The 27,163-nt window shown below is 38.7% G+C and overlaps 1 protein-coding gene across 1 annotated transcript in view; it reads right to left on the bottom strand.

Annotated features, from left to right (window-relative positions):
* Positions 1-27,163, bottom strand: part of ext1c (exostoses (multiple) 1c) — a 99,894-nt gene that overhangs the window by 14,629 nt on the left and 58,102 nt on the right. Inside the window, exons 2-4 of the mRNA XM_088603030.1 lie at positions 8,711-8,804; positions 2,390-2,497; positions 381-500 (exon numbers count right to left, since the gene is read on the bottom strand). Of these exons, the coding sequence (XP_088459156.1) occupies positions 381-500; positions 2,390-2,497; positions 8,711-8,804 (322 nt within the window). The remainder of the gene's footprint in view (positions 1-380; positions 501-2,389; positions 2,498-8,710; positions 8,805-27,163) is intronic.

Genomic DNA, 27,163 nt, shown 5'->3' with positions numbered 1-27,163 from the left:
GCTTGTTTGAGAATCTGATGGATTCAGATGAACCTGCACATGACAGATTTTTGACAGGGGCCAAGCCTAGGAGTGTTTCATTTGCCAGACTCTATACCAGTTAAATCTAGTCGACAAGATCCTCCTTGTGCCACCCCGACCCAGCCTCGCAAAGATGCCCCTTCTGCCTGACAGGCGGCTGCTGGAGTTTAACTGGCACGTCAACGCGGCTGGCAGATGGGCTGCCTCTCTCCAAAATGCTGTTTTTCATTCCGAAAAAGCTCCTTGCCCAGTCCCACTCTGCTTCTCTCTCTCCCACTGGAAGTGCTGGAATGCCAGTGTCTTAGACTGGCCCACAGAATGCAGGGCGCCATCTGTACCAGCCTCATTCTAACACCCACCTCCAGCGTGGTCAGCACGATCTTGTCAACAGAGGAGAAGTAGGCTTCCCACAGCATCTGTGTGCGCTGTCGGAATGCCAGGATCTTGTCGTTACTGATGGAGCGGACAGTGGAGGGGACCTGGAAGAGAGAAGATACAGAGATCCATGGATTCTGTGTGCCTGTATAAGGCCAAAAAGTGTTACATTTAATCAAGCAGGAATGTTTTTCATTTCCTTTAACCTTCAAATTAAATGGGATTCTAGCCCTGTTCAGGCATATTTTTGCAAGCCAGTTGCTTTCACACCCTAATTAGCAGGTGGAGTGCTGTGCTCTCAGTGATGGTGACAGACTTATTGACCAGCGTGAGAATGCAGAAGCATTCATATGTTTTCATGTTCAGTCAATCAGTCTATCCTGGGAGCTATAACACTGCACTGTTCCTAACTTGGAACACAAAAATGGTGATTGAAAGAGAGCAACTGAGAGATAAAAGCAGGTTTCTGTTTTAATTTACTCCCTGCACTTTTGAGTGACTTTGCTTTAATAAAATATTTTCTTTCATAAAACCTTCATTTTCACAACATGACTGGCCTTGGTTGTGGTATCTGTTCCACGTGATGCATATTAAAAATGATCAAGCCTATATGATAAATGGTTAAATAAACAGAATATCTGATATTGTTAAGAAAGGCAGGATTATTTTTCTTCCTGTATCTGTCCCCTGAGATGCCTAGATGAAAAAACAAAAAACTCTTAAAAGTAAAAGCCCAGACTTACTTAGCATTTGAAACTTTTCACATTTGCTTTTTCATTGCTTTGGTGTTTTTGACTTTGTCCGTGTTGAGTAGGTTATGTGTTTACCAAATATTAATTGCAACTTCAAAGTGTCATGACGGCAAACTTTAAGCATCAAAATGTGAAAACTGCGCGAGGGTCTGAATACTTTTGCAAGACACTGCATAGGGACCAGGTGAGTCTATCGAGTATCATGCAGAGAGCTCTCTAAAGCTGGGAAAAGATGGCTGGACTTAATTTTACCTTGCAAATCCTTAATAACAGTTACATAGACTGACAGCAGGGATTTGAAACACAGATGGCAGCTTTCTAAGGCGTCGCAAGAGTTTTGCTTTCAAACAACACTACAGAGATTCCTCCCTGGAGATACCATGCTCTCAGTGGAGCGACTCAGCTGTGACTGCTGGGAGCCATTGTGCAGCTATGATGCAGTTTGCTCGGGTTATATGCAGCATCTAAAATACAAGGACATTCACCATCCTACCACTCGAATGTGGGAAGCTACTACACTTTTACTGCTGAAAAGAAGTTACACTGTACTTGTTTGCTCAATAATATTTGTAAGAGTTACATATACAGTACACACACACATATGCACCATATACTTATTGACTGTCAATATTATACTGTTTTTTATTTACTTTATAATAATACTTTACTATAATGTACTATACTTTTTCTATATGTAAGAATGAATAATGTAGGGATGTGTTCTACAAAACATTGAACTTATCGTGCCAAACCAACAAAAAAGCAGTAAGCATAAGGCAGACAAAGACATCAATTCTGGCCTAAGGCAGATACATTAGTCTTGATACCAGTCAAGTAGTTTGCCAATCTTAGTTCTTAAGGCATTCCAAAAAACAGAGGACGTTGCCTAGAAATACAGCATATACAACGATCTCATCCTTGGTATCAGCTTCAATAACATGGCTAGGCATGTTCCAAACTCCCACAGACCTTTATATTAAGAAGTGTTCCTGTTTTTGATTTTTCACTTGTGTTCCATGTTATTTGTTTTTCTGTTATGTTTGAAGGATGTTCGCAAACTTCCTCAAAGGCTTGAAAGCCTGGCATATCTGGGGACTGAGCTGGAAACTTCCTAGTAACAAAACTTTCTCCATCACCACTGGATCCTCCATCCTTTTAACCTAATCTGCTGGTTGAGGATGAGAAGGCTCCATGCATTTAATGCTTCTATGGTGTTGTGCACACAGTGGCTCCTGGGGTACCTGCAGCAAAAGTCTCTCGTCGCCTTCGATGACAGCTTGGCTCCACTGGATGACATCAGAGAAAGGCAGCTCCCAGCCATTACTGAGCAGCACAGGGATACAGGCGGCCTGAGGGGAATACACACACAAGCATACAAGCGTCAGACATCTGCAGGCTGTTACCACAATCTCTCAGCCTCTTGGGTTTAACCTAAGGAGGCTTTTCACCTCCATCTAAAAATTGCATCAATTAAAAACAATACAGCAATGTATTCAACACCAACAATGAGTTGAAAAGCAGAAAGCACAAACTTTGATCAAACTGGGTAAAACCCTGCTTGCATCTTACTGCTTCAAATACTAGTTTGATTTTTTACTAAAAAAAACAGCAGCAAAACACTCAAACATTTTAGCAAAAACAAGCTGGTTTTAAATCTTATTTCTGGACTAACTGAAAAGAAAAAGGATGAGTGAGCCCTAATGGTAATTATTAGCATTACAGAGAGCGGAACTCATTGTTAGCCAATTTCTTTAAGAAAGATGCATTCATTGAGTTTGTGGTCTAAGGGGATACTGTTTCTAATTGAGTCTGATTCTGGGATATTTTTGCAATTTGGTAGTAAAAATTATTTCTGCTCACCACAACCCGTGCATGGCACGCTTCAACCATTGAAATACTGTATTATAAGATACATTTTTCCAACAGGAAAGGATGAGTGAAATGATAATATGAATTATCTCATTTAAATTAGGATTAATGTTAGCTGACCAGGTTACAGAGCTTGAGATCACAAAATGGGGTATAAAAAAACACAACAATACAAAAATACAGTTCCAGTACTCATTTGTTTTGTTTATAATGCCCCTCGGTATATGTCAAGGTTAAGGGAACACTTTGTAATACTTTGTTTTACAAAGTATAACCTTGATGCCATGTAATGACCATTAAGGATGTACTGTAACCGGGCACCTGGTGAGAGCTGATAGTTGACAGGTCAGTTCTGTACACTAACAGGTATCCAGATGGCTCCATCCTGAATTGGCCTGGCACAATTATTGAAGCTTACGTGATTCAGGTGCAATGCTTCTTGATGGGAGCCTAGTTTTGGCAGATACTGAAATTGTACTTTATATAGATATTTAATAGAGTGTGCTGTACATGTAAATCACCACTAGATGCAAGTTATTTGCCTGCTTAGTGAAAGGTAGAAAAGTGTGTGGTAGAAAAGTGCAGTTGCTCATGCTGAGAAATTAAAAATATCATTACTAACTCAGTAGACTACAAAACCTTAAGTCTCTGTAAACCATTAAATGCTTACAGATTTAAAAATTAGATTAAGAGGTTGTTTTTGCAGGGCAGAAAACACGGGACAAGAAAATAGGACAGGTTATAAAAAAGACAGATGTCCTTTTGACCTAATGTACTTGCTCAGAGTCTTTATCTGATTGTTACAAAAGTTTCCTCCAAATAACCCTCCATGTGGTTTGCTGGCTTGTTTGTGCAGTGCCTTGCAAAACATTCAGAGTTTTGCATATCTTTCACATTATTTTGTTGCTTTAAAGATTGCAGCCTTAACATTGAAAATGGAGTGTAGCTTTGGCCTCGTGCTTCTGATCATTTCCTGCTGAAAGGTGAATTTTCACACTAGTTTTAAGTCTTTAGCAGACTGATACAGGTTTTCCTTATAGTATTTCCCTATACTTTGCTCCAGCTATTCTTCCTTCTATCCTATTATTTCATTATCTATGGTATCAATTACTTAATAAGTCTAACAGAACAACAATGGGCTATTTTAAGCCTTTCATACTAATTTTGATCTCCACAGAAGCTTCCTTTTTACAGTCACTCTATGCTCTGATATCCAAACACACATTCTTGCTAGAGCAGGTTATTTGAATGGCAAATTTCCATGCAAACAGAAACACCAAGAGAGACCCATAAAGAAATCACATGACAGAGTGGGATATATCAAATCAGAGATCTAAATCTAAAGTTCCCTTTATTTCACATTTTCATCCCAAATGAATTCTTTACGACTTAATTTTACAGTTTTTGGAATAATAATCTGTTTAATTAAAGCATTTTAAATTCTTCTAAGAAGGTAAATTTAATCTATCAGTAAAATCTTTCAAATGTCTTGACATCCCTCACTTATTCTAAGCTGAAATCAAATGTAAAAAAGGATAATTAAGACATTGATCAATTCACAGAAGTACCGGCAAGTCTACTTTGGAGAAAGAAGCAGGGGACAGGGTCGATGTAGGACTGAAATTTGGGATACTATGCTTTACAGTATACAAACCGAGAGGTAGATACCAATTACTTTGCAATAACTGACTTTGCTGTAACTGTCAATAACTGCCATTCAGATTCTGCTCATGGCTTCTCCAAACAAGATGGCATCACAAGAACTCATGCTTGTGTCCAGTGTTCCCACCTCCTCCTTCCCAGCACCCACGTATCCGCTTCTACCCCTTAATTCCCAGTGGCAACAGAAATAAATCCATGCTTTGAAACGAGGGGTGGAAATGAAAATTCCTCTTGGCTCGTGCTCACATGAAAAGGCTGCTGTAAAGTGTCCAGCCAGCTCGGATTAAAACCAGAATAAAAGGTTTGAAATGCAGCAACTTTCTTCTCTGTCAGTCAGAACCCAAGGCTGTGTTGTGTTTCCTTTTGTTTTTCTTTTCTGGTGGGGGTGGGAATTTGGCTGGGAGGGCAAGTTTCCAGAGACTGATAACTGCCAGTTCTTTTATGGGTTTGGCCAGTAGAAACAGTCAGATTTGCAACTGAGAACTCGATTAGAGCAGAGAGAGAGAAAGGAGGAGATACTGAAAGAGACTGCTTACAGCCAAACCACAACAGATCTGCACTATCAGCACAATTCAGAGCAACTTAAAGCAGAACACTTATTTAAGTCTCAGGAAGTAAATCTCGTCAAACAGTCAGCGAGCCCAAAAAACACTCCCTTACACAAACAGCTGAAGAAATTCTGCGCTTGTTGTGTTTTAGGCTGAAGTGCTCCAACAGCCAGTGTTGTTTGTCCAGGCTGTCTGTTTGCTTTTATTTTTCAGCTTCTGCCCTTAAGGTATTTATAAATCCAGGTGGAATTTCTGGGATCTCTCTCGCGTTAAGAATTATAAACTGTTTAAGTGGGATATCCAAACTGGCTCAGAGCTTTTTTAAGCCATTTACTAACTGAGGGCTTAGAAACGGGAAGTTGATTAAGACTGTGGATGTCAAACTTAATAAAAACAAAAAAAAGCCACTGTACAATGTACCACAATGCGGGATATTTGATTTTTTTTACCTGATTAAACTCAACTATAAAACTGGGGGTTCACATTTTCTGTTTGAAACAATTCAGATATCAATGTAACAACTCTTTTGAAGAATGTCATATAATGTAGCTTGCCTCAGGTGCTTTTCAGCTTGAATCTATAATAAAATAACTTTGTCTTCACTTTATCCAAGCAAGGAAAACAAACTCCATACTACATCTCATACACTGTACCTCAAAGCCAAAGTTTTAGACATATATAGTACTAACAGGTGTTTGTACACTACCTTAATAAAGAATGGGAGGCTTAGAAATTGATACAATGGTCCTGTCATTCCTTAAATATCAACAGCACAGAATGTTATGATGAGCTGAAGTGAGAAAAACAAACTTACGTAACATACTGAAGATGTGTGAATACAGTCATACTATATGCTGATTTGATGCTGACAAACAGGAATATGTTGATTGCGTGATTTGGCCAAAGGACGTCAACAAAATGATATCTGCTGATGGATTTCAATGTCTTGCATGCATTTTCAGACAAATAAATAGTTTATATAAATTCAGAATGTCATACCTCCATGGTTTCAGTGAGACACTAAGGCTTTAAACCAGGTGGGAACTCATCAGCCAATTCTTGATCTACATGCGGGTAATATTGTATCAATGGGCTCCAGACCATTTTGCCTTGGAGAAGTGAGCCAAACCCATGTTGCTCGAGTTGTTTCATACAGTACGTGAATACTGTCTTATGAACAGCTGCACTGGCCTCACCTCACACACACCATCACACACCAGTGCAAAAAGACTTGAAAGATACACTAGTAAGATTTATGAAGAACATTCCAGGATTAGAATTAGGCTTTCTCCTGGCATTTGAAGCACAGTCCCTTCACATTCTGCTTCTTTTAGCACATTAAATTAGCATTTCTGAAGCCATGTCTCTTTGGTGGCCCTTGGCTGTGGCCATTAATGGTTAGCTGTGGTTGCTCTGGAATTTTCCTAGTTTTCCTTGATCAGGAGGGAGAGGCTGACAGCAGCCTGTTTAGGTTGTCAGGCTGCCTGGGCAAGAGAGTCCTTGGAGACCAGCCTCACACACGGCATTGCTCTGCAGTCAGTTAGTGATGTGGTCCAGGAGCAGACACTCACTCTGCTTGGGCCATAGACTTCAACCTGCACTTGGAGCTGAGCCACACAGGAACCCCTTTGTTCAGATGCTGAACCTTTGAAAGGCCTTGGAAAAATGTTAAAGGTCCAGTTGAGCCACTAATTACATAAATTGAGATAACTGAGAGTTTGGCTTGGATTAAAAAAAAAACTCCAGGCACCAGGCAGCCTCTGTGAACTTGGCATCCCTGCTCAACGGAGGCATGAATAATTTAACTACTTTGGTAGATGCAGAAATCTGTGGTGTTGAAGGATAGTTCTGGACCCAAAGGCAGCCCACCTCAGAACATTCTGAGAGACAAAGTTGGGGCCTCAAGGCAGCAGTAGCTGGTAGCTGGGCAGCTGGAGATGTTCCAGACAAATTTAGCACTACAAACCCCCGTAATCTGCAGATGAGCAGCCTGTATGGAGCATGCCTAACAGATGGTACAGCTATGTAAGCCTTCTAGCCTTGTAGAAGAGAAAAGGAAAAGTGTGTAGAAAAAAGGGAATATCTGGCAGTGTCTGAGGTCCTCAGAGAGATGCCAGCCACATCTATACTATAAGAATGGAAGGAGCTTCAAGTGCAAAACATTTTTTAAAACAAATGTACTGATCACTACTGATAAGACAACCCATGCCCATTAATAAAACTGCTGCCTTTTAGAATTTTATAGATTATATAAACACCTGTTAACTTCCCTGGGAAATCAGCCAATGTTAGTTTGTGTTTCCCTAGTTTTGCTGTGTCCAATTTATAGGTCCAAGCACCATGAATTGGCAGTGACTCAAGCAAAAATCCAATGTCAAGACAGCCTGGGCTATTTCAAATCCTGCAGTGATGCTCACTGCATCATTAGTTTATTGTCACAGAAAATTGTACTGACTAGAAATATTATTTCAAATAATGTTATGCAAAAACATGCATATTTGCTTTAGAAAAAAAGCTCAAATTAGTCACCCAATCAATATGAAAAACTCCCCCTATGTATCTTATGGACATGTGTGAAAAAAATAGATTTCTGTATCTTGATAATGTATCCTGAGTGTAGCACAGCAAAGAAAAAGAATACAAGACTTTTAGCTCTTTCACCACTTGCTGTTTAACAAAAACGTTCATCTTAGACATGAAGACAGGAACAGCTTTGAAAGTGTGGAGAGAGGATTTGGAAGCAATTCATTAGCAAACTAGACTAGACAAATAAGCTGAACAACACAAAAATCAGTTCAAGTCCAATCTTGCAGGTATATCCTGTATCCGGGACTCATTCCCTTGGTCTGACATGTTCAGTTTAATGAATCCTGCTTCTTGGCTCAAATCACAGAGCTTGGTGAACCTAGGATTTGTGGATCACGAGACGGCAGTTACTGTACAATGCAAATTGGACAACAAAATGCAGAAATTGGCAGGTGACTACAGTATAATACCAAACGGACAGCTGACACCCTACTCTATCGTCTAGGTGGTAGAAATGTACAATGTACCGCAATGCTTTGATTTTTTTTTACCTGATTAAACTCAACTATAAAACTGTGGGTTCACATTTTCTGTTCGGAACAATTCAGGTATCAATGTAACAACTCTTGTGAAGAATATAAATTAACAAGCGTTAAAACACAATATAATACCAAACGTACAGGTGACACCCTCCTCTACTGTCTCGGTGGTAGAAATGTACAATGTACCACAATGCAGGATCTTTTATTTTTGTGGGTTCACATTTTCTGTTCGGAACAATTCAGGTATCAATGTAACAACTCTTGTGAAGAATATCAATTAACAAGCGTTTAAACACAATATAATACCAAACGGATAGGTGACACCCTCCTCTATTGTCTCAGTGGTAGAAATGAACCAGTGTTTAAGCACATACGCTGGTCAGGGAGTGTGCCACAGTGACAGACAAGACCTTACTTGGAGAGATTCCAGGAAGCGAAATGACCCAAGCCGACGTCCCCGGGGCACCAGACAGAAGGTGGAGTTGTGCAGCAGTTCCTGGTAGTCATACCTGCGCGAGACGGAGAAAGACAGGCAGATCAATGACAGCACATCTAAATCAGGGTCAATCACCACAGGTCCATGTGGGTTGAAGTCCAGGGTTAGAGTTAGGGTTTAGTGGGGTCACAGCAAAGAGTCAAGGTTACTGCTAGGGTGTACTGAGTGCCCACAAGGCGTTCTTAGTGCTCCTCGCACAATTAAGGCTGTCTTACTTTACCATCTGCTTTGAGATACTATACTGCAAAACCACAAATCCAACTTGTCAAACTGTCACATTTAGAAAAAGAAAAAAAGGAACAAATTAAGTACAGTATACAAAAAGGTATCGCAATTTACAAAGACAGAAGACTTATAAACACAGTATTGCATAATCTTAATTTATTACAGTTTACTATATTCAATGTAAAGGGACAATATGCTGGACATTGGGGATCCAACTATATGAATTTATGTCAATCCATACACAAAGGGTATCATGCTTGAAGCGGCGTACTAATTTATTTTCAAGTCCCTATTCTGAAAAGTGTCTTTAATTTGCAGCTAAAAATCCCATTCATGAGGACTAATTAAAACAATGAATTGATGAATCTGTTAACGGAGAACTGGGCTTGAATGAAAGAGAAACTCTCCAGGACTGGAGTTGCTAAACCCTGTTCAAGACAGTGTTGCCACGGTAACTACCTCAAATGCATAACTTTATGTTATTCTAAGGGAATAAGAAATGCATGAAAATAATATTTTCCATTTGTTTTTTTATATATATTGTTTTTCTTCTATTTTTGTGTTTAAGCATAGCCTCAGGAGAACAAAAAATTCAACTGAAGTACAATATTTAGCCCACAGGAGAGAGTGCAGACTCACAAAGAAAGACATATAATCCTGCTTTATATTTTATAACTCAATAACTTAGTCTTCAGTTTTTCAAAAACAAGCAGAATCTGTGCGAGAAACTCAGACAAGATTTCAGAAACAGTAGTTGCATCCTAGATTGGATGAATTGATTGGAAGGCAAAGTGTTAAATTATTCCCCCTTAATCCTGTCCCCCTCTCTCTACCACCACTTTTGATAATACTGTGTCAGTAATAAGTGCTTCCCCAAAGGGCACCTTTATACCTTTTACAAAGGAACAATTTCCTTGACATTTGGAACCAGATGAGATTTTGGTGCTTGGGATAATTGGGTCTTAAAGGCAGTATGCAGTATAACATTATTGTGTGCTGATGATGCACTACTGTGCATGTGTGGTAGGTCAGAGATTTAGGGAGGAGAAGGTGGTGTGAATTAAATGGTAATCATTTAATTCACTTAATAATCAACGGAGACTATGGAAAAACTCAGGAAATCGCAAAATGTTGTGTGGTTTGCCTTTAAATCAACCAACGGTGACAAATTAGAAAAAAAAGTCCAGTTGTTCTTACTCATTAACTGCACTTTTCTTTGACATGCTAAGAATTCAGTGGCTGAGTTGCAGCCATTCACCAATGAAAGTTTCCTGTCCTGTGGAATGACTCTCACAGAATAAAAGAGGCCACATCATTGATTTGTATACCTAAACAGAACAATCATCATTCTTAATCTGCTTCTGAAGATAAAGGTTGCCACAATACCATGGTATTCTGGCCATGTGTAAGAATCAATAGTTGCTCTTTTGTGCTGCTGTGAAGTTGGCCTTTTTTGCAGCAGCATCTCACTGTTTAACATAAGCTGAGCAATACAGATTCATCCCTTTTAGCCAGTTTAAATTAAGCAGGCCTTACATTCTGACTTCACCTGTACTTTATCTCCACCTTACCACACAAGATTAAGACAAGCATAATTTCCCAAAGTAAATCTTTGTCACAAAGGCAGTTTCAAAAACGCTGTGCTTTAGATCTTAGGAATGGAGAATGTTCAGGGAAAGGCAGTGCAAGGACAATACATTCAAACTAAGGACTCCACTGACTGACCAACCTGGGCGTTCCATATACAGTAGTACACTACATTTATTCACCGAGCAAACACAATGAATAAAGTACAATACAATTGGCCATCCCAATTATTTAGTATGAACACAAACATGTTCAAGATAATATTAAGCATATTATTTTTTTATTCTCCATTGCATATTTTTATATACTGAACCCGGTTATCTTCACTTTCAGACATATGAATATTTCGGGTCAGTCAGGCTGCTTTTGCCTGGTTTCATATTTAAGTGGTTAAGTGCACTGTGCTGTTACTCTGAGGCCCCTCGGTGTCACTGCGGGCAGCAGAACATGCTGTCTCCAGTGGTTTCCTCAAACAGCAATAAATAAATCCCAGAACACATCAGCAGTGACTCCACAGCCTCTGAGGGGAGAACAGGCAAACAATGCTCTTGACTAACCCCAGAGCCTCACCTTCCTCCCTACAGGAAATATCAACTGCTATTGGAAATGGTTCACTGCACACGCTGACAGAGGGCTCTCTTACAGTTAACAGCAGTGCCCATGGGACACATTGCTACTGCCACGGCCTTACAGCAGATCGTTAGTCATTCGAAGGATACTCCACCAAAAACACTCACAAATCTTACATATATATTTATTTACCTCATAAATAAAACCCCTCTTATTAGCTAGCTCCAAATGCAGCCATGGTTTTATTCGAGATATAAAGAAGTAGCTTTTATGCCATCTGTGTTTTCCTGCTCCAGTTGTTTGCTTTGTAGCTGTTCTGCTTCTGTGGGATCATCTGTTGTTATTTAGATTTTGGGTTTTTTTTCCATAATAACTAAGTGTAAAAAAAAAAGATTGATCCAAGACGAACAGAATAAAAAGTACAGTAGACTGAAATTAGGGTCACACCCAGATCTGAACCCCAATGCTCCCAATGCTCCAGTGCACGACTTAAAATTCAGCCTTCACCTTGAATGTAAAAATGAATGAAAAATTGAATACGTGGAGGAAAATCGCTCAGCCCCAAACATTCTTATCCACAGCCAGAGATGAGACATTTTAAACTAAGGCACAGCAGTTCTGGCTTAGCTGCAGTACATGTATGTCAGCTGAAATGAATATATCAGAGACACCTGCATCAGTTCTCCATCCAATTCTAACTCGGCTGTAGGCATTGTGGGAGTCATCTGTTTTTTCCTAGTAGAAGGGTCATAGGTACAGTAGTATGTCACATTCATTTACAGCTAACAAATTCCAAACTGGTGATAGCATTGACAATAAGAAAAACAAGCAAGAACGTTTTTTTTTTTTACAGAATCATTTCCTCATTCTGGTTTTTGCATATTTTAAATATGAAGCAAAAAGAACATAAAATAAAACCAGTCCAAATTTATCGGTGGGAATGAGTAACCACTTCGTGAAGGACAGGGCAGGGTACTAATTTTAACCAGTAAAAAACAAAGAAAAAATGTACTGCTTTGCATTCTAAGATATTGCACTATGAGTGAGGAATAACTCAGAATGACTCTTGTCTGAAACAGAATCTCTGTCGCCGCGATTCCAGGGCTGCTGTAAGTTGTTTTCACTCAACTGACTCCTCCCCTAATCATTCTCTCTCCTCTCACTATAAACTAATGTCCATAAATATAATGGGCTTGCTGCCTTTTTCAGCTATAAAGGCTTTATAACAAAAAGAGAACAACAGAAAACGTAAGCTTATAAAATTGTGTTCAATGGGTTTCTGTATATTTACTGCATGTTCATTTTGTTGGGAAGACATTTTCCAATTCACCATGAATTCGAGGTTCAGTGTGGTCTGTAGTATTTATACTTGTGAGAGGATTGAAGCTGACAGGAATAATATTTTAAATAAAATCAAGAAGATGATGCTGTAGAAGTGCAAGAATTACAAAGAGCTTCCTTGGACTGGAATCACAGAATCCCATCAATGTATTTTTTTAAATGCACATGACAAAGGCCATCTGAGCCATAAAATATGATAAGCACCATGTGTTTAAAAAGGCTTGTGCCTGCCAGACAAGACTGAAAATGTTATACAGTACTTGTTTTTTCCATGTCAAAATAAATACCAGCATATGGAAAATAATTGAAAACAGTAACACACTGTATAGAACTTTTTAAAAAAAATATATGATAATATATTAATTACCACTTTCTCAGAGGAATCAAAGAAAGAGTGGAATGATTTCAAGATGATGTGCTGATAGTAATAATTACACTTGTAATTAAACCATTGAGCCACAAAGCACCTTGACTTGTAAACTAAGTATATTAGTATCAATATTCTTGTTAAGTCTGTGATGCAGAAAAACAAGGGTAATGTACTGAGCTGGCTTTGAGTTAATTAGCAACCAGCTGTTTAGTTCTTGACAGCTCTGTTAGGACAAAAAATAGAACATAAAACAGGCAAGCTCCTTAAATGAAGCAGAAATTAGGAATTTTTGTCACCGGGTTTGTTTGCTTTAGTCTTTAAAATATGTTATTTCATATTTTTCGATTATATTATTTTAAATTTTTTATAGAGTACAAAATATTCAGAGAACACCTCTCTCATGCACATGTAATACAAACCTTCATGATTCCTGTGTAATATCTTGATGGATAAATGTGGGAAATCTCAGGTAAAACCCTGTACAATCTTCTCTGTGGGATTGCTGAAGGAGTTCTATTTAATTATACAATTCCTAAAGGATCATAACCCCAGGATTCCAGACAGGATTATAATACTGAGTGTTGTACCGAATATAAAAAAAAAAATTGGGTTGCAATTGTCACTGAACTTTGTCTTTTAAGAAGTGGTGAAACTGCATTTCACCAACTCTCATACTAAACCATACATCACATTTACAACATTCTTTGACTACACAGAAAGAAATGCAAACTTTATTTTTGTTATGATTAACTGAAGATTGATTACTATGGTTTGCTCTGTTTAGTCTGTATATTTATTTCTGAACAAAAGCATCTCAAGCAGCAGTTTATTAATCTTAAAATTCCCTGCATTTTACTCTTTGACTTTCCAGGACTGGTGTTTGACCTTGGAAATATCAGAGCTGAACACAAGCATTAAAACTAGTACCTTGTAAAGAAATACAATTCACTTTTCCATTTTTTTAGACGTAAAACCTTGATCTTTTTAGACTTTGATGTCTGAGAATTCAGTTTTTCAAAGTTTGCCTTCTGTCTCCATTGAGTGTTTTCACTGTGCTCTTAAAAGAGGCAACAGTGCTGTTTATAGATTCTATTTAGTGTGTGATGCCAGCTTTGATTTCATAACTGAAATGTGTCTCACAAGGAACTGAAAAAGCAGTTAAACCTAATCACAGTGTAGAGTAATGCCACTGCTTCATTTAAAGCAATGATCTCAAAGATCCCCATCAAATTGAGAAGAACATGTTTATCCAAAATGTGGATTTATCACATTTTCCCTCTGTAGTTAATTTATATCCCTGATGTAATCACACACAAGACCATGATGTCAGGTATGAATGTTTGCACCTGTTTTTTAATGCTTGTCTTCTGTCCCTGTTGTTTTATGTTAACATCAAGGAGGCTCACACAACATACAGTTAGTCATACATTGTACATGCACCAGAGGAGGCTTTTCTCAATGCAAAGGGCTGTAAGTCTATGGAACAAACTACCTAGCAATGTTTTTGAAGCCAATACCCTAGTTTCCTTCAAGAAATAGCTGGATGAGATCCTTGGATTAACAGCTAACTAGCATAAATTTGTGCCCTCTTAAATAGTGTCCGTTAGACAAGGTTACATTTTATTAAAGTGATTAACTGAGGTTCAGGAGGGATGACAACGACAAGTCAGTCAAACACAGCTGTATCTAATCACCATCATCACGAAATCAGCTATACTGTACATTTCAAACACAAACGCCATTTGTCTCAAGCATCCCTCCTCCACCAACATCTCCGCATTTCAGATGCCTCTTGGTTTACTCAGTCTGAGTGGGGTGAACCCATCAACAAAGTGGGATAAGTCAAACCTATCTCACCAAGTATTCCAAAAATTCCCAAAGCATTTAATTCCTGGACGGTGTTGTCACTAGTGAAAAGAAATAATAAAATCAATAAATGAATGTGCAAAACTACCCTTAAACTCTGTAAATTAAATCCGTAAGAAAAATCCACCTTTCACCCTGAAGTGTTTTCAGGTGTAACTGACTGAATTTGTAGCTCAGCAGCTGCCCTTAACTAACCCCTTGTACAAAATTTAGCCTGGAGCATTCACATGCTCTGGTATTCTCACAGGTAACAATCTCTCATGACAAAGGATGGCAATAGATATTTGACCACCTCTTTGAAAGAACTTGCACCAAAGGTTCCTATCATAAAGTTATCAGTTCATTGTAACCCTACTTCAAACATTTCCTTGCCCAGTTACAATATGATTTCCACTCCTTTGTGATAATCCTTAAATTAATCCTTTGTAACAATGTTTTGTATAAAAACACACAAAAGGCACTATCTTTTGAAGATACAATTTTTACAATACTTATCCTAGTAACAAAACTGGTTAAAAAAATCGCTATTTCACTTATCACATTTCAAAATGGGATATTTTTAGGCCCAGCACTGCTAATCTAGATTGAAGCCTGCCTTCAGTTAACAAACTGTATACAGTACTGAACAAGTACAAATCTGATTCATGTATTATTGACTGGGCAGAAATCAGAAAGAATTACAGATTAGAAGGTACAAAGAGAGATAGCTAATTAAGTCTTTTTCATCATCATTTGCTGTTTGCCTTGAACTGTTTTGAATTATTAACAATAAATCCACGATAATAATGATAAGAAATATACTTTATTCTGTCAACACAGTCATTTGGCACCTATTAAAAATCTTTTAACTTGGTCCCACAAAACAGATTAATAAAACCAGTCTGGCCAAGGAAAAACAGAACACACAGATGAGCAAAGGAAGAAGAATGTCCTGTGCTCCTCCTAAAGATTTGCCAAAACTAGATTCAAATTTGGGGCTTTTACTGTGCCTGTACCACTTGTCTTTCCCATCTGTCTCTGTTAGCCACGACAAAAAATAATGTATTGTACACATCATGATTACTACAGTTTAAATAAAATTCAATGCATGTTTCCATCACAGGCATCTATTTCCATATAATCCGTATCTTTTGAAACCACATCAACGGCGTGAATAAATATGAGAACAACTTAATGCATAGCAGTGGTACACATGACCAAAAACACAGAGGACTTACATAAATAATAGGCTTATTTACAGCCCAGGGTTAATTGATTCTCATTCAACTAACAATGTCTTGCTGTTGATCATTTGTAACACACCCATAAAACAATACAGTCTGGAGTTGCTTTTCCCTACCCTGGGCCTTGGGGACCTTATGTCTGGTTTTCATTCTGGCTGAGTTGTTAATCATTGGTGCTAATTGATGACTTTAATCAATATGCTTGCTCAAGGCATTTGTTTACTGTTTTTTTTTCATTCAGTTCCTGGTTTCTGAAACCCAGCTTCAAATGTACTGTTCCAACACCATCAGCATACCAAACTTTATGCCATCTCTCCATAATGTCTCTTGCTGCCTTGTTTCAGTCTAAACAGCTTATATTCTAAACAGTATATTCTAAACAGAGATCAATTTCTGAGGAACACATACAGGAAGGACTGACAATGTATGTATCAGACACTCATATATTAAGGCCTTTTTTATTTTCTGCAAATGTCTAGTTGGTTACTTATCAGCTGATATACATGAATGAGGACAGGTCAGAAATTCAGGAATTGGTAGAGGGGTGGTTTCCATCAACTTTTTAAAATAACAGCAGACATTGCATTCCCTCAGTAACAGGGTTGGGAACTGCTGGTTTAGAGTCGGAAGTTAGGAGTTTAACGATTCCATACTCTCTGAATAGCATAATCAGTAAAGATGGGCAATAAGTATTTAAAACATATGATTTAAAAGAAGCAATTAACTAGAAATAAAAGAACACAATTAGAGAAAAGCGGTAACAGTAAATCTCAAGTGACACTTGAACCTTATGCACTTGACAGTACAGACAAGCACTTCACCAGTGAGTCAGCGGAGGACATGCGGCTATCCGGTGTTGAGGGCTCTCAGAGGCAGCAGCTGAGCACCGCCAGGCCTGTATTATGGGATGCCTGCAATAGTGCCAGCAGAGCACTGCATACCACTGATCATAACCGCAAAAGGAGCACTGATGCTGGGAATTTGTATCAGGTTTTACGGCAGTGCTCCCTTACAGCTCCGCTCCAGTTGATTCCAAAACACTGTGAAACTCGAACTCCAGTCTGGATGTTTATGGTCAGACACTATTGTCACAACTAAGACCCGGCAAAGAACCACAAGAGGCAGCGTTTCCATAACGGGAGCAAAGCACAGAATCATCTGGTGGGTTACAGAAGGTACTCTGTTCTCATTACCACCTCACATAGACAGGACATTTGAATTCCACATTGGTTTGGAGATGTCGCTTTGCTTGAGGTAGGACAACCAAAGTAATTTTTTCCAATATTAGAAAGGATGATGTAAATGTATACTGACCTGCTCAATAAGCCTATTCATGTTTATAAATAAAAACTATTTTATATAAGAAGGTTCAGAAGGACCACATGCATCAATTCAGCACATAATAACCATGTTTTTTTACTGTATGTAAACATGACACATTTACAGTATACTGTATGTATATGTGCTACATATTACACATATAGAAAACGAAACTAAAATTGAACATGCACAGTGTTCACAGTGGTACCAAGCAACAAGAAGGCAGGGGATGATCAATATGTCAACAGGGAAGAAGGGGATTTGATTGTAAACGTGGCCCGAGGTGCAGTCAATCCCTCCATAAGCCTGTCAGAATTCTGCAGACAGGCTGTTTAATGAGAGCTGTGACTGATGGCTTCCCTAAAACCTAATCAAACGCAGGGAGTGAGCTTCATGTACATGCCTCCCTGCTCCCCAACAGGCCTGCCTGCCTGTCTGGCCTTAGACCAGCCTCTACTTTATTGCTCAGCTTTGACAGTCTCTGAGTTTCACCCACACACGCCCACCATGTACCCGACAAGACTCCCGGCTGTAGTAAGCATGTAATGCGTTAGCAAATGCAAACAGCTACCAAGAATTCCACATGATCTCTAGAACTGGGAGGACAGCTTTCTTGCTTCCTGTTAGTAACTGTACACCCCTCCTCATTGATTTGTTTAGAACATCTACGAAAACAAAAAAGGAACATTATGGAACATATGCTTTTGTGCTTTTTCTGTGCCTTATTTATTTTGATATATTTATATTTTTACACTTAAAAATGTAAATAATGATAAAATTGCACTTGAATGTAGGTAGCCTCATCCATACAGTAGATATTGAACCTGTTAAGACACATACACTCACTGTTTTTTACACCCTGACATTAAGTCATCTTATGACTTTACTCCGATAAGTTTATATTGTACCTTTGATACGATGTTTCTCAGCATTTGACATTCTTGGCTTACTTTTAGTTTCTTCTGAGCACTTTACCATGCTGTCATTGAGCTCTCCAGCACTGGCCTACAACCAATGTACTGTATTAAATGTTTAGATATTCTAAGCTACTCAATTCTTTTTACCGCAACACTGAGAATTTTAAGGGAGACATGGTGGCACTATGGTTTGCATGCTGCCTCACAGAGCTGGGGACCAGGGTTCAATTCTTGGGGTGCTAGTTTTGTGGAGTTTGTTTGTTCTCCCCATGTTTGTAAAACAAATTGAAGTTTGTTCTTTCACTTTAGCACTATTGTTGGCATCATTTGTTGAAATTTATCTGGCGCAAGACATTGCACGGTAGCCAAAATGCCTGGAAGTTATCCTGCTGGGAAAAAGGAATCAAAGTGAAAGAAATGCATCATTCGTGAAAACCATGGCTGAAGAGCAGAGCTACCACGAAAGCTGATCATGGCCAACTTCACAGGAATGGCTTTCTTTAAAACTGCAAAAAAAACGCTTGAAAATACCAAATGCTGAGGTTGTACCAAAGGCCTTGACATCACATCGCTTTGTGCTGGCCCCTAGCCTTGTTACACTCTCTCTAGAGTCCCGTTTGCACAAATCCACCTCAACACTTGTCACCTCACCACACGCACACAAACCTACCAGTTTTTTCAAAGCGTGAGGGAGCCATACATTCCCAGCCAGGATATAAATAACAACGCAGTCTGCAGAGCTTGAAAACAAGGTTAACGTGACCTACTTATTCAACCCAACTGGGAAGAGGTTTGTTTTGTTCCTTTTTGAAAAGTATTTTCTAATGATGGAGCCTGGAATAAAAAATACAACCTGAACTGCTTTCAAATCCAATAAAAAACAAACTTTTTTTTTTCTCCTAAACTCTATTTACAGTAGGGCCAAAAGCTGATGGACTGGGTTAGGTAAACACTCTATAGAACTCTACTAACACAGAGGTGTTTAGATACCTCATGTGTTAATTTCTGATTCCATGTCTAATGTATTACTGTATTATGCAACCAACTATATGTCAAATACCTGCTTAAAATCCATTGCAGCTACATTTGACAGCCTCCTGTTTTGAATTTTGGTTGTATAATATTTGTCTGTTACAAAACACTTATATAAAGGCTCACTGTGAATGTGCCAAATAAGCATCACCACATATACAGTATATATATAGTACAAATTATGGGCAATCTCTCTGGCACCTGTCTTTCTCGAGAGACAATGGTGGACAACTGTGACAAATACCTGTATTGATAGTTCAGTACCACACATCTCTGCATTATTGAAAGCTGCCTATCCCTGGTGAGGGTCACAGCAACCCATTTCATATGTGAATCCAGAGTCCATGTGATCCCAGAGTTCACATGAATCCAGAGCCCACAGAATCTGAGAACCTACATGGGCCCAGAGCATGTGTGAGCTCAGCCTACATGAACACAGGAATTTGAAGCATGCAATGAAAGGAGAGACTACATGTTGGATGGGGCACAGAGCACATACGCATGCATCCAGAGGAATAATTTAGAGGCACTAGTTGACCTAACTAGCATGTTTTTGGGAGGTGGGAAGAGGCTGGAGCAACAGAAGCAAATTCATGCTAAAAATGGGGATTCTGATTCTTCTGTTTTCATGTAAACCATAGTCAGTTATGCCAAGTAGAAAAACTTCAATTATAGCAAAGGACAATGAAGTAACAAAACAATGTAAAACACAATTTCTCTTTTGTTTACTTTGCAAACCTCTTTTGTGGGTGTGAATATCTTATTATTTTAGATTTCACATTTAGAAATTCCACTGATCTATCCTGTGGAAATCCTCATCAGACCTTGTGAAAGGGCATGCTCTCATAACACAGCATATAGTGCATGACATGTTGCATAATGGTACACACTAAACCATGCTATAAGCATTCATAATCAAAACGCAGTTGTGTGAAATAAAAACCGAAGTCTGAAATTGTTTATGGACACTGCTACCCCCAGGCACTCCTCTCCAGTTTGAATTTTAAGTAACACTTCAGACAAAGTTAATGAACTGAAAATTACTCAATAAAGAGCAGAGTCATTCTTCCTCTGTCTGTTTAGTGTATGAAAAAGGTTGAAAAATAAAAGAAATGTGTATATGGTGGGTGACGCAGTGGTTAGCATTACTGCCTCGCAGCACCGGGGCCCTGGGATCAGTTCCTAGGGAGGACATATGCATGGGGTTTGTATGTTCTCACTATGCGCATGTGAGTTTTCTCTGAGTGCTCTGGTTTGCTCCCAGAGGCCAAACGCATACTAGTAAGTTAACTGACTTCTGGGAAAATTGGCTCTGGTTTACATGTGTGTGTGTGTCTGTGTGTGCGCTATGATGGACTGGCGTCCATTTTGGGGTGTACCCTGCCTTGCACCCATTACTTGCGAGGCTAGGCTCCAGCTCTCCCACGACGCTGAATTGATAAGAAAATGGATGGATGGAAATGCGCACAGTTTTTTTCTCTTTTCTTCCCAGAGAAGAACAAATAACCTCCTATTTGACCGGACAATTAACAAAACACAGCCCAGCCTGTGAGCTGGCAGTGTGCTCTGTGAGACAGAGGCTTGTGTCTGAACTCTGTGTCTGCTGGCTCTAATGCTCACACGGATATTCAGCCTCTAGACTGCAGCACATTTATGACCACCACCCAAACATGCCAAGAGCTCTTCAGGCACCTACAGACTCAGACCTGATGGTCAAACATTTAAAACAGCTTAGATTTTTATTTTCATTCATATTTCATTTTCATATATTATTACTGCTGCAGATGGTGTGTGAATTATGGAGTCCCAGGCATCTAAAATATGTGAGGATGTTTCTTTATCATTTTCTAAGAAATGTTCATGGTTTTAAAGATACAAAATCCACATTATTACACATTTGCAAAAAAAAAGGCATGTGTTTAATTTTTTTTAGATTCAATACAGAGTCTTTTTGTTTCAATCAAAAGAGTACAGTATCTGCTACTTCTTTTCCTTGATGGATCCCATTTTATGGAATCCTTTGTAATTCTAGTCAGATAATGTGCAGGCATTTCATAGACGCTTTTAATCCAAAGCAATCTGCAGATATTAGAGGAGGAATTAAGCGTCAACAGCCAGAGTCCCATCCAATTGGAGCTCTTTTATATATGGTCTTAGAAGAAGGGAGCATAAGGAGGGCCACTGACTTCTATTGAAACACTCAACAAAACATTGAAAGAGCTAAGGCTTAGATCACCTTAAACAAACCTACATACCTCAAACACTGAACTGCCTTCTCCATATTGTCCTTTTTGCTTAAATTAATGAGTAGGCTAACATGTCACTAGAGCTGGGCGATAATTCGATAACGATAATTATCGCGATATAGTTTTCCTCGATATAATTTTAACATAAGTTCAATAAATGTTCGATATATATGTTTATGCTTTGCGCGAGTGCGCGTGCATGTTGCAGACCAGCTAACAGATTTGTTTAATGTTTCTGCTGTTTGGCAAGTGATTGTTGTGTTCTTAAAATAAAAAGTTGTTTAATTTACCAATTAACTGTCTGGTTTCTTCAACTTTCACTCAGGAGAAAAAAATCTGCCTTTAAACTTGAAAGAAATAATGATTTATTTATCGTGATTATTATCGATATCGACTGATATGAATTTTTTTTTCGTGATAATGTTTTTGGCCATATCGCCCAGCCCTACATGTCACTGTCGTAAATATAGCTAATGAAAAGAATCTGGATTGCTAAATAAGAAATTAAATGTGGTAGAATATGATAATAGTCTTACTTATTCTTATTTGAAAGTTGAAGGACATGCCAGTCAGCTACTATCCTCCTGCTAGGCAAAATTCTTCCTACTTTTGAAGTATTTATAGTTTTTACCTCCCTAATATCCATTCACAATTTGGCTGATTCACAATATGGTAAAGACATTTGAGTACTCCTGTTACAACCTAGAAACGTGGCAGAGGTGCCACTGCTTTTAATTTAGGCATTTCTGATGTGGAGCAGGTAATCCTAGTTTTACTTACTGATGTTAGTGTACAGAATGTATCATCTACATGGAACTAAGTGCATATTTTCAAAAGCAATGTAAAAAAAAAGGTTGAGAGCTGCACACACATTTACAGTATCTCAACCACTGTTACTCGATTCACAATCACAGGGTAATTTGTTATTAAATAGTGTATGCTTTCTACTTTGCACTGAAAACAATTTAAGAAGAGAAAATAGTTAATCCGTATATTACATCAATATTACAATTTCCTAGTTTAAAATACATGAACGTTTCATCCAATTAAATATTAAAAAAGATTAGAAAAATAAAGAAAACGCCAGAGAAACCAGAGACCCCTGTTGTCAAACTTTGAGATGTGCTTTCTGAAATATGTATTTCCAGGAACTGTTAGTAGGTTTTCAGTAGGTATAAAGGTAAAGGTAGTTGAAGGTAACCAGTGCAGAATGTGACTCATGTTTGAGAAAAAACAGACCATTCCATTTCCTTTGTGGGTTTTAAGGGTGTGAGGACATACTACCACAGAAAACCCCCCAAGCACTTTTCCCAACAAATTACAAGGGCAGGCAGTCCTTGTTAAAATAAGACAAATGTCAACTATATACAGTAAATCTAAAATAGTAATATCAGAAATATCACCCTTGCTTCTTCTACTTCATGTTTTCATGATATACAGTAGCTTCAGTGAGGAATATGGCATTTGAAGTGATAGCTCATGATGGAACTTAAAAATGTTTTTGCATATTGTAATAAGCAAGCATTGGTTAAACCCAGCTGTCTCACCCAACTTGTTTCCAGCTACACATTTCATGAGGATTTAGGAGTAAACTCCTGTATTATGATTTTCCTTAAAGTCACTTTACCACTCTAGACAATGATGACATCATGATTCCCCACAGAAAATGATATGTGACCTTACATTTATGAACACTAATTTGGACAAACCATGGTATACAGTAGTATCATCACAGCCTAGTGTGGTAAAGCCAGAGAAATCACTGCAAAAGCAATGCACATCAGTATGAAATGCAGAGGAAAACTGGAGAAGATGAGAAATGAATGAGCTTAGAAAGGACAGTCAGACGTTACAAAAAACTTTGGAGTGATATTCTATGTTGAAATGTTCCATGATGCCATTTTGGAGAACGGCATACAGAATGTTATACTCATACATGACTTGACTTGTGAAAGAGTGAGAGCACACGTAATAATAATTCCACACACTTACAGTACATAGAACTTTTCTGGACACTCCACTCAAAAAACCTTACAGGTAGTGGGAACTCCCCTCCACCATAACCAATATGAAGCATGACCTGGATGATGCAGCGGCACCCAAAACTGTGCCAGTACGCTCACCACACACCAACTCTCAGTGGGAAGGAAAACAGAGTGATGAAGCTAATTATTTATATATCATTTATTAGGAGACCGTGATTGGTAAATGCCAGGGGGAAATTTGGCCAAGACACCAGGGTTAACACATCTACTCTTATCAAAAAATGAACTGGGATTTTTAATGACCACAGAGAATCAGGACCTCAGTTTTATGTCTCATCCGAAGGACGGCACCTTTTTACAGTATAGTGTCCCTATCACTATACTGGGGCATTAGGACCCACAAAGACCACAGGCAGAGCACCCCCTACATGCCCCTCTTATACCTCCTCAAGCAGTAACCTTAGTTTTTCCCAGGAGGTCTCCCATCCAGGTACCAGTCAGACTTATGCCTGCCTATCTTCAGTGGGTTGCCAGTTTTGAGTTCTCCCCTCTCTGCCTCACCATTAACTCTACTGAGTAAATGAAATATAGAGGCACAGTTACTGCCAGACCACTGAACACTGATAACTGGCAATACTATTTAATGTCAGTCTTGCATCCACATGTATGAATGGACCAAATCCTATAGGAAAGTAGAAGTCAGACAATTAAATAAAAAACTTAACCTTAATGCTAGATCTACAGTGCAGTTTACTTAGCCATGCTTTGTCTGTTATGTAACTGGTAATTAGATAGCCATAATATTGGACAAAATCATACAGAGTTACTGTGTGTCTGGCCTTATTCCTTACAGACTTTTTTTCCTTTCTTCCTATGTCTCCTTTGCCAGTATCTTGGATCTGATTGGAACTAAACTACCTGTATCAATTACACATAGCTCTGAGCTCAGCATCAGTTTTTGCTGCTCTGAGAAAGCTCATTAAATATTGAGGAAAACGTCAGTCTAGGGTAAATCTAATCAAGCCGTAAGAAAAGGACTATGTTTTTTTTTTTTAAAAAGGACAGAGTTTCTTAAACCCACGTTCATACAAGCAGGTAATTGCCAAACCACTCCAACTACTGTTTTTAAACCTTTATATATTCAAATGTTATGGTCTCTACACTATATATAAAAAAGGTTTTTGAAAAGAATGCTCCAGGACTGAAGGTAAAGACATGATGCTCCTCTAATTCAACTTTGGTATACTCATTATGTCACATCCCAACATTCTATGTTGATTCTTTAAACTTGGGCAGGTAGACAAAACTGAACTACAGTACATGCCCCCCGTGACACTATCAGCATGCTATTGGAGCCAGATTTGGACTGGTAGCACTGAAATACACAGTAAGAAGTCATTTTAAGAACTGTCTCCCAGAAAAGCCTATGGGAGATGTGCTGGAAGAAAATGAGACTGGCACTTCTTGAGGTAACAGATGGAGAACGCCTGAATCTCCCTCCTGTTCCGTAGTTTGGTACTATCAGTTATGAATACTGGCACTTTCAAATGTCTGCCTCAATGAATTCTGCTGATAAAATATCAGTGGCAAAAGATGTCTGATTTGTTGGCGCTACAGTATCATATTCCACCTATAAAAAGAATAACACAGAAACAATGTACCTGGGATGCAGAATAATATCATAATGGAACAAGTAATAGGTTTATTCCATGCTGAAAAGAGGTTGGGTGTGAGAAGGCTCCACAGCCAAAATGTTGTTTCTTTCTTCTCTTTTCAGCATGGAATAAACCTATTACTTGTTCCTTTGTAGTTCCTTTGCATGCTGATGCCGCTACCCCCATGAACTACTACAGTATAATACCATAATGTCTGGGTTTTTGAAATGTTCATGAGGATACTGAAATACTTCCTCGGTTGGAATACCATTTCTCTTTCAGCGTCTGAGCTTTTCATATTATTATTATTTTGCAAGAGAACCTTGAAGTTAAACATTTGTACAAAAGGAAGAAAAAAAGGGGCTGCAAGATGCTCTGGTAACATTTTTGAAAATCCATGTTAAAAATCCAAGACCTACAACAAAAAACAAACAACGAAACTGCAGTGTAACAGTGACAAGAACAGGCCGAAACAGCCTTGGACAGCATCATTTCATGTCGTCTTTAAGCAGGCCTCTCATTCATTCATTAATGCCACCGCTTTGTGCCAAGAAACCATTCCTCTCCCTCGTTCAATTTCATTTAGATAGGGAAAATGAGTTTTGTGACAGCCACTGCGCTCTGGAGCTGGAAGCAACCAATGGCTCCATTAATAAAATCTATCTGATTTAAGACGCGCGTTCATTAAGTCGAGCTGTCAGCCAAGGCTGCTGGTAATGACTGCCACGTGTCTGCACAGCCAGCCGATTTGGCACAATGCCCTCTGCTCCCTGCCCACCAACAGCTGAGGAGCAGCCAGGGGAATATTTTCCCAAACAAGAGCAAGAGCATTACCACAAAGCAGCAGCACTGCCAAGCAGACAAGCACACACTCCTGGAAACTGCTGCGCACAGCTGGAAATGGAAACACAGTTCTGCATTGTGCTACAGCAGCATAAATGTGTGAACTTTGAAAATTATTTCCGTTTCATGTTGCATCTTGCCATAGTCTGGGGTGTGCCAGATCATTCTTTGGCAAAAGAATCTTCGCAATCTCTTGTTTATCTCTGCCGTTCAATCTTTGTTTTATTTGATTTTGTGCAAATCAAGTCTTGTGTGACAGCAGCTCATACATTTTTCCATTATTTGAAAGGGACGTGTGACTTGTTTTTATTAATGCCAATCTTCTAGTTTTTTTTTTTAATTTCCAAATCTACCTGATGCAATCCAGAAAACATCTGCTTTATTCCTTATTTATACATTTTTGTAGGGGTTGTCTACTTAAAACTACGTTGTGTTTTAATTAAATAATAGAAATTTGCACAAAACTACATTGTGGTAAATTCAATACTTTGAAAGGGTGCTCATTTATCTCACCCCAAAGATTAACTCCAGATATTAAGTCAGTGCACTTTAAGATTTTAATATAAACATAAACAGTATCTAATGCAAAACACACTAGACTGCACTTAACTGCATAGTAAATCACAAGTGGAACATACACTCACTCGCCAAAGTATTTCGAACCCCTGGTCAAATAAGGAAGCTCTCTCAAGGACAGGCAATACATGCTTGATTTGAGGATTTTAAGGAAGCTTCATCCTTCCATCACCTTCTCTGGCTAGATCTATTCCCACAAAATCAATGCAACATGCATAGTTTAAACCCATACACAATCAGTCTCATCATAACATCAGCTGAAGGTGATCTGACTGGAATCGGTTAGGCCTGTCATGCAAATAATCAAACCCTCATGGAATACATGTCATTGTCTTCTTCAAACTGTCTTCAGACAGAAGCCCAACATGTCATTTGGTGGGCATTCCTAATACTCAGGCCAGTAAGTATTGCTGTTTTCAGGGATGAACCTCTTTCAGAGAACATTAGAATAGTTACAAACAAAAGCAGGCTGAGCCATTTGCCAATTTGGTAGTTCGTTCCTACAAGGATCTTATCCAGCTGTTTATTGAAAGAAGCCAGAGTTTCAACAACACGGCTGGGTAGCTTGTTCCATAGTGCCTCCTGTTCTCAGGTTTAAATACACTTTCACATACTT

The sequence above is a fragment of the Lepisosteus platostomus genome, chromosome 13 (assembly GCF_059453375.1).
Source record: "Lepisosteus platostomus isolate fLepPlt1 chromosome 13, fLepPlt1.hap1, whole genome shotgun sequence".
Lineage (NCBI taxonomy): Eukaryota > Metazoa > Chordata > Actinopteri > Semionotiformes > Lepisosteidae > Lepisosteus > Lepisosteus platostomus.
This window is presented reverse-complemented; position numbering and strand designations above follow the sequence as displayed.